Source organism: Tinamus guttatus, unplaced genomic scaffold (assembly GCF_059628265.1).
Source record: "Tinamus guttatus ecotype Peru unplaced genomic scaffold, ASM5962826v1 Tinamus_guttatus_pri_ptg000226l, whole genome shotgun sequence".
NCBI lineage: Eukaryota > Metazoa > Chordata > Aves > Tinamiformes > Tinamidae > Tinamus > Tinamus guttatus.
The window spans coordinates 4,800,001-4,808,769 of NW_028288760.1; the positions used below are offsets into that span (position 1 = coordinate 4,800,001).

The window sequence follows — 8,769 nt, forward strand, 5'->3', positions numbered from 1 at the left end:
GCAGCATTTTACAGACATGAATTCCATCTTCACTGATGAGGCCTGATAAGGCGCTGTTGTATAATACAGTGCATAATCTCAAACCACCAGAGTAAGGATTAATTTATTTGAAAAAAGAATGCTTGCTGACAACCTCTCCTCCAGCTGCCAAGCTGGGTAAAAATATTGTACATTTGTTGTTTATAAATTTGGATAAAAGAGGAATGATGTTTTCTTCAGATGGAATATCTTTAGACTCATATCTGCACAAGAGTTTTTCTTTCTCTAAGTAGATTTTCATATCTTTAAGAAATAAAAAGCAGCGGTGCGGGCTGCGTGCAGGGAGGGTTTGTGCGTTCCCAGGCAGTGTGGGAGCTGCGGAGTGTTTGAGGTTTCAGTCCTGCGGCGGTTGCAGGTCGGCAGTTCCGTTGCCGTCGCTGTGAGGGAGCCAGGCCGTGCGTTCGCCGCCATAGGAGCTCCCCTCTTGCTGTTTTCCGTCCCAGACGCTGCCTTGGTCTCCCTGCCTGCGAGGTGCTGCCTTGGGCGCGCACGGGGCTCCCGGGCACGCGCGTCCCGGCGCCGCGGGTCCTGCCGCGGGCCCGGGCCCTGGCCGGCAGCGCCGCGCTCGCCGCGCCGGCCGCCCCGTCACTTCCACTCAGCGTCCCCCGGCGCGCGCGGCCCGCGCCGCCCTCTTCTTGACTGACATAAAAATATGTAGCGACAAGCTGTCTGCCACAGCAGAAATCTGATCAGACATTGATTTCAGCAATTGCCTCGATCGGCCGAGACATAAGGCAAATTTGTTTCTGAGTCCTGTTATTGCTGATGCAGGTCTAATGCGGTAGGGGCCGCGGCGCGGGGCCGTCTCTGGAGCAGGGACGGATGCGGGAGCCGCTCTCCGCACGCGCGTGCGGGGCCGGGCGGGAGAGGCGCCGCGAGCGGCAGCGCCGGGGCTCCCGGGTGGCTCTGCGGGAGTTCGGGTGCTCCCGCTCGGCCTCGCCGGCCTCGTCTCTCGTCCCTCCCGCAGCACCTCCCTCCGCGGCGCTCGGCGCGCGCGGGTGACAAACGTAACTGCGCCCCTTGACGTGCTTCTCCCGTTGCAGGCGAACGGAGGCTGGCAGGACGCGACCACTCCATCTTCCGTGACGTCCCCGACAGAAGGGCCGGGGAGCGTGCACTCTGATACCTCGAACTAATCTCCTAGCAACACTTTTTCCCTGAGCTGAGATGCCTTGATTAGCGCATTCGGAGGAGCAGGAGAAAAAGGAAAGAGTTTTTTGTAGCCAACCACCTACAGCTTTACTGTAAAACCTTGTCTTACTAGAAAACTTGGTAAATCTGTTTTTTAAAGGTATCATAATCATTTGTATTTATACTTAAAACACACAATGTTAAAAAGCACTTTATCCGATTAGGCCAAGATTTAGCATTGTTTATAGTCCTGTAACTATTTTATCATAATTTATTATCAGCAGTTTTAACGATGTTGGTCTACCAGTTGCCAATGACTTGGCCTTAAGGGTAAAAGTACAGTGTGAGCTTAACCTCATGGCAGGAGCAGGCGCAGCGACCACCCGGCCCCGTCCTCCGCCGTGCGTGAAGGCCGCTCGAGTCGCCGGCTTCGGGCGTTTCATCCTTTCATATCTCCCGTAGGGTCGGAATAAGAGAGCTGTGCAGTCACTTTGGTTAACAGCGCTTGTGTTCAAGAGCCCTTACTCGCCACATTTCTGTTGTGAGCTGTTGGTTTATAGATTAGATTGAATACCGGGAGCATCCTTTTTTGTTTTTGAATTTTTTTGTGTGCTAAAAATGCCAGGACCCCGAGCCTCCACCCTGTATCGCGCCAGCGGACATAGGTCGTTCTTAAGAGACGAAGACGCTTGCTGCTCGTTCCTGCGCCAGCGAGACCGGGGTTTTACAGTACGAGCTAGGTGCTGCGCGTGCCTGCCGAGACCTGTCACGTCTTCTCGGCAGCAAAAACACAAACGAAAAGAAAAAAAGAGGAAAAAAAGCACCATTATACGGAGTGTTGTACATAGTGTAGCAAAAGAGTATTTATACATCTCACCAATCAAAACACAGCTTTATTACCTCATGCGAACTCATACGAACCAATAGACCTTCGACATGTTCTGTAGCGTAGAGTGCTCACTTACTACCTCTGAACGATACTCGCTCACGCCGTAGTTTGTCTCTTTCTTATCTTTTGGCATCCTGTAATTAACTCTTCGTTTCCCCATGAAATGTAATGTACATTGTAATCTTTTAAAAGAAATCAGGGTTGCGTTTGCAACTTTTAAAGAAGCTAAAGCGGAAACATTGGGTCTTAGGTTTAACGCAAAAACAGTGAAACTGTTGTAAATACTGAGAAACATTTTGAATGTTCTTCATCTTGTTACTAATCCACGCAAAAAATGGCAACTCCTTGTAATGCATACGGATTCCGGCATTGGGTACTGTATCCGCCCCTGGGGACAGGGGCCCTCCTCTCTTTTGTATTGTATGCGATTCTGAAGCCGATCGAGTCATGAAAATAATTTGTGGCAGTGATTCTAATGTATTAAAACGTTTCGTGTTACTTTCTAACTGGATTACACCCTGGATTGAGAAGTCTTCCTCGTGGTAGTTATATGTAGTTTCAAACATGAATAAACTTTTTGCTTTCATGATCAAATGTTGATGATGTTTCTTCCTGCTCAGCCTAACTCAGGCCTAAGAGGTGAAGGCGGCTGCAAAATGTGGATGTTGTCCCAAGGCCGGAGCCGAGCGCTGCCCCCGGCGCCGCTCGGAGCAAACAGCCGAGCGAGGCTCAGCAAAGGGTCAGGCCTCTAGATAAATTAAAAAAAAAAATCATATTTACTCTTGATTATCATCGTTATTTAACATTAACTTTGGAACCATAACCCTAGCAAGCGAGCACAATTGGATTATAAAAATATTTTTCTTTATTAAAAAAAGTTTTTTGGAAGGACGTATATATATAAATGCTAATTTTAAATCTTTTTAATAAAGTAAAGGTCAATAACAGGTAATGGCCTATTTACCATATCTCAAGGAAATCGACTCACAGGAAATCGGATTAGCGGTAATCACTCGCGGCAAATGGGCCCTGATAGATCGGAGGGCCGCGCGGCGGGCGGGAGCCGCGGGGCGCTGGGGGTCCCGCGGGCGGCAGCGCCCGGCAGCGCCGGGTCCCTGCGCTCCCCGTGCGGCCCCGCAGCCGCTCCAGGTGCTGCCCGCGCTGTGGGGCCGAGCGAGCGGCTCCACGGGGCCCTCGCGGAGCCCTCGGCGCGGCCGGGCCCGGCTCCAAGGGCAGCGCGTTGAGCGCAGAGAGCGTGGCGGCCGCCGGCGGGACACGGGCGTCCCTCGTCCCCAGTGCGGCCGCGGTGCAGCCGTGCAGCGACCAGGGCTGGACCCTGCGCTGGCTTCTCCCCTCCGCCCTGCAAAGCCGCGTGGCGGCCGCGGCACCACCGGGAGCCCCGCGGAGCAGGCGCGGGCGCTGGCGGCAGCGGGTGCCGGAGCTGACGCAGACGCTCCGGCCGGGCGGGGGGCCGCAGTGCTGCCCGCAACGGAGCGGAGCGTTCCCAACGCGGCAAAAATAACCCGAGTCACTGAAGATGTTTCCAGTTTGTGTTAATAAAATACATCTCTTTAAAGGATGGAATTCTTCAAAGATTGGCAAATTTTATTTTATTTCATTAGCTTTAATGTCACTGCCATATGGACTGTGAAGCAAAGTGAACCATTAGACGAGGGGGCCGGAGTTATCAGCGTGACACAGGCAGCGCTGATACGACAGTGCGGGCTGCGCCGCGGCGTGATGCACGGTGCGCGCTGCGCGAGGCGCTCGGAGCGGGACGGGCCCCGTCACCCCGGTGCGGCGGGGAGGAGCGCGGGGGAGCCCGTGCGGGAGCCTGTCCCACTGCAGAGCAGCCGGAGAGCCGGGAGGCTCCGCGCGGGGACGGGCGGGCGGACGGCGGCAGCGGGAGCAGCCGGGCCCTGCGGAGCTGCGGGTCCAGCTCACGGGCCGGTACCCAGGGCTGCCTCGAGGCTCCCAAACCCCGCGTGGAGGAAGGACACTGGATCCCAGCCCAGCCCTGTGTGTGCCGCGATCAGGATCCGCTCACGAAGTTCGAGGAGGATCCCGGCCGGCTGAGGCTGATGGCAGCGGGATGTGCTGCGCCGAGGTGTCTGAGACACTGTGCAGGAGCGGGGCCCAGAGCAAGCCTTCCTCCTCCTCCTCCTCCTCCTCCTGCTGCTGCTGCTGCTCATCCTCCTCCTCCTCCTGCTCCGGCCGCCCCTGCTCCGGCCGCGGCTCCCTCTCCCTCGGCTTCCTGGGGGCCCGGCCGGGGCCCTGGGCCGCAGCGCGGGGGCCGCTTCCCACCCGCCGCCATCACCTAGTCCTGCTCTCTATTAGGATAATAAAGGGCCGCATTTTCCTGGTAAAATTCAGCCTAGAGAGCACGCATCATTAAATATGGAAATCCAGAATTTTATTAGCAATCTGCTAGATCTGAACTGACGCCAATTAAACAAAAAAGATATCATTTATAAAAAGGCAGAGTTCAAGTTGTATTAAATATGAAATGCAATTTTCTGCTGGTTGTGATTTATTACCGGTGGTACATTGTTCAAAGAAGCATGTTATATTTCAATAGAGAAATATTGTTTATTCATTAATATTTTAAAACTTGCTTATTGCTGTGTATGACTCTCTTGCAGAATGAAACTTATGATTTAAAACATGAATTAATAAACACATTTGAAAGTGTTAGACAATATCATAACCACTCATTTTTCATTTTACCGAGATCATATTAAACTTTCATAATTCCGCGCGTATCATTATTTTCCAAGTAAAGGTGAGGCGAATCCATTGGCAATCCCAGGTAAGGACAAGGGATGCGACAACTCTCGATGGGATGAGCCTGGTGCCTTCGGGGCTGCAGGACCCAGCGCAGCGTCGCGGGCAGGAGGGCGCAGGGAATGCGGGGGCTGCGGGGGCTGCGGGGGCTGTGGGGGCTGCAGGGGCTGCAGGGGCTGCAGGGGCTGCAGGGGCAGCTTCTGCCCCCGGCTCTGCAATCGCATCCGAGCGTGGGATGAGGGGCCGCATGGAGAGCCGGCGGCACCGGCACCGTTGCGCAGTGGCTGCTCCCACGCAATCCCTGGGTCGGGTTGTTGGGGACTGAGGGCAGGACAGGACACAGGGAATGGGACTGGGAGCAAATGACTCCAGGTGATGTCCTGCAGGAGCCTCAGGCGCCTCCAGGGACAAACACCAGCAACTTCCCTTTTCCGAGCGCGCACTGGGATGTGCCAGCGAGAGGCTCCAGCTGCAGGAGCCGTCGGACCCGGCCAAGCTCTCGAGCCGGAGCCGCCTCTTCCCACTCCCGCATCCCAGCGGGTGCCACAGGGACTCACGAACTGAGCCACTCCCGCTGGTGCCGCATCCCATGGGATGGACATTGCCCAAACCTGCGGGAAACGCAGCAAAACTGCAGCGCCCGCTGCCAAGCGAGTGGCCACCGAGGCCGGGGCCGTGGGACCCAGCGCAGACCCCCCGGCCGCTCCCGCAGAAACCTGCAGCTGCAAATCCTCAAGCAACTTTCCCTTTATTTATTTATTTATAGTGTGCTATTAACGTCCTCTTGAGCTGAGGACTCCAGGAAATGAAATAATAGAAAAGGCCCCACTTCGAAATGCAGCCAGGCATTTATTTTGAGTAAGTGAAAAAGTAACATGAGCATTTAAAGAAAATATTGGCAGATAAATTGAGTTTTAAGGAAAACATAATTGGATATAATTTCTGCTTCATTCAGTTAGTTATTTATTCTTTTATTGACTTATTTTCTTTTATTTATAATAAGAAGCTTAAGCTGAAATTTAATTTTGCTGATATAAATATATATTTTCATAGAACACTTGGCATTTAAAAACGTTATCTGAGATGCTACTGGCTTTGATAAAAGCACACAGCCTTCTGCAAAGATTTGTTTTAAATATTTCCAACATCAGCCAATATGAAGCTGCGGATATTATCGTCATTACCATAACAATTAGCATTATTCTAATTAATGGGCAGGGCTAATGGCGACGCAGCCACATGGAAAATGGGGCCTTTCTGCGCACTCGAGTCCTGCCGGGTTTTGCTGAGGGAGGCAGACGCGGAGCGGCCTGGGCGGGATGGGATGAGCGAGGCCTCCGGGGTGGGATGAGCGATGCCCTCTGGAGCTGCTCCCGCTCTTTCCTTTGGGACTGGGAATCCAGGTAAAATAAATCCTGGCCGAGCCTGTCCTGCACCGCGCTGTGCCTCATGGCATCTCATCCCTGCATTTTCTTTACCTAAAGATTTCCACAAATTGGGTTTTATTTGCCCTGTTTACTTGCTTTCTCCTCTCATTTCCCTCAATTTTCACTGCAGAGGAAGGAGGAGACTCTTCAAACACGACAAAGAAAAGTAGATCCGAAACCCGCAGCCGGTTCCCGCAACAGGGGCAGGAAGACTCCAACCGGCTCCGTTTTCCGGGGCAAAGGTCTGCTTTGGAATGGGGCATTTGGTTGTGGTGGGAAATGTGCCCAGGGTCCCTCAGCACGTGCAGCCAGCGCCAACCGCACGAGCCCCTGATCGTGCCCTTGGCTTTTGGGAGTTTGGAGGGGGGCTGTTTAGAAGCCAAGCGGAGGCCGGTTGGCGGCAGGCCCCGCCACCCTGCGGAACGGCAGCCCTGGGCGTTTTTGGTGAATTGTTTGATGTTTTGAAACGTTTGCAGAGGCTGCGGCGCTCCCGGGCTCTGCTCCCGGCAACGCGGCGAAGGACTCCCAGCCGATCGGATGGAGTTGGATAACGGAGCAGACATGACGGATTAGAAGAAGTCCCCGCTAAGGTCCTAATTACGGAGTTTTACCGGCCCGATTACAGTGAGAGCTCCATAAAGCTCCGCGCGGCTCCGCGGCGACGTCGCCAAGCCGCGTCCCCGCAGCCGCCCCGCCGGGCACTTCGCCGGCGCCCTGGGGGTTAAGGAGAAAAATCTCGATAGAGCAGAAAACTATGGATTGAGCAAAATCTCCCTGTCAGCTCTCCGTGATTTTGCTGAGAGCACTTGGACATGCTGGCATTGGATTTACAAATTGAAAATCATTAATAATTCTAACCAGGCTGTGATAAATCTGAGATCAGTCTCGATGAACCTGGACACCATTTCATAAATCAAAAAGATTACTTAGGAATTTTTTAAAATCTGACGTCAAAATGTCATGGTTACTAATGGTTTTTGTAGATCTCTTACAGTGATATATCATTTATCTACGCTACATCTAAAATGTGACACCAGGGCAGAAATGTGATGTCTTTAATATCATGAATACATTTTATCCCATAATAAAGGTATTAACAACTTCTTGCTGTGACTTGTACTTGGAGCTCTGCGCCTGATTTAGTGCCATTGTTATCGCATTACCCGTTTTCCCCAAACGCGCGCCGGGCGCTCGCTCCGCGTCGCAGCCGGCGGCGTCGGGAGGAGCTGGGCGGCCGCCCCGCGCCGGGAGCTCCTGTCCCGGCCGATCCTGCTCCCCGGCTCCGGCTCCGGAGCCGCCGGGGAGACCCGCAGCGATGGAAACGCTGCTCCGCGTCGGGCGCCTTCCAAGAACGAGCGGCTCCGCTGTGAACGTTGCAGCCGGGATTCGCAGCCTCCGCGGGGCCGCAGGCTCCCCCCGCGCTCGGCTCGGAGCTATCGGAGCCGCGCAGGTAGCTCAGGAATTTAAAGCAAAGCTTTATGGGCAGAGATTACATTCAGAGGCGAACAAACGCCAGCTCCGCCACTATGCAAAGCGAGTGACAAAAATGTAAAAATCCTCCCCGCGTTTTGAAGGGAAATATATCTTTCTTTCTGCATGGTTCCCATGAAAAATAGGCTTTTTTATTTCCCTTTTTCATGCTAGGAAATTAATATTTGCCTTTAAAAAAGATTTGGTGGAGGTTTGCGTGAAGGTCATTAGCGATCTCGCCAGGGAATAAAAGAAGGGAGTGATTGAAATCTGCATGGGCTTGTTACTCATTTGTGGCTTTGCTTTACACCTAACATTTTTATTAAGAAAATAATACTTTGGGGCTGGTAATTGTGTCGCCAGCTGGGCCGGGGAGGGGAGAGGAGGAGAGCGGAGTGCTGAAACCTGCTATTTATGTCCCTGCTAGGTGCAATTCCAGGCAGGTTTGTCTGGTAAATCTCCTTGAGCTGTCCCCAAAGTCACCCTGACGCGCTGCGCCGCTCCCCGCTGCGTCCCCGGCCCCCCAGACGCCCCTTTGCCCGTTTCGGCTCCGTTTAGCCCCGGAGCAGCGTCCAGGCGAGGCGCGAGCTGCCGAGCTCCGAGTTTGCAAGTTGTGCCAGAGATTTGCATCGCGCCCGGTAGCTGCAACCTGGCGTTGGCTTGGGAAGCCTTTTGGAAGGATCATTAAGGGTATTTCATTATCTCCATATTGCCAAGGTCAGGCTGTCCATATTTCCTCTTTAGTGCTGCGATGGGAATATGCCGCGACTGTGGTATAATAGACCAGAAAATGTCCACACTGGGAATGATGGTAAATCAATAAAAACTCATCAATATAACTCCCACTTTCCCAAGGTACCACAAACAGCCTCAAGTTTGTAATTTACTTACGTATCTTCACCTTTTTCCCAACATTTTTTACATCAACTCCTGAACTTTTTGTCCGTGTAAAATCTTTATGAGAGACAATATATAGAAGAACTAAAATGCTTTATTGAAAAGGCTATTGATTTCCCTGGCCAAGCCGCT

General features: G+C 52.9%; 1 protein-coding gene across 2 annotated transcripts in view; it reads left to right on the forward strand.

Annotated features, from left to right (window-relative positions):
- Positions 1-1,539, forward strand: part of PBX3 (PBX homeobox 3) — a 77,281-nt gene extending 75,742 nt beyond the window's left edge. For both annotated transcript variants that reach the window (XM_088525414.1, XM_088525415.1), the window contains one exon: positions 1,083-1,539. In XM_088525414.1, the coding sequence (XP_088381540.1) occupies positions 1,083-1,175 (93 nt within the window). In that variant the 3' untranslated portion in view covers positions 1,176-1,539. The remainder of the gene's footprint in view (positions 1-1,082) is intronic.
- The last annotated feature ends 7,230 nt before the right edge of the window (positions 1,540-8,769 follow it).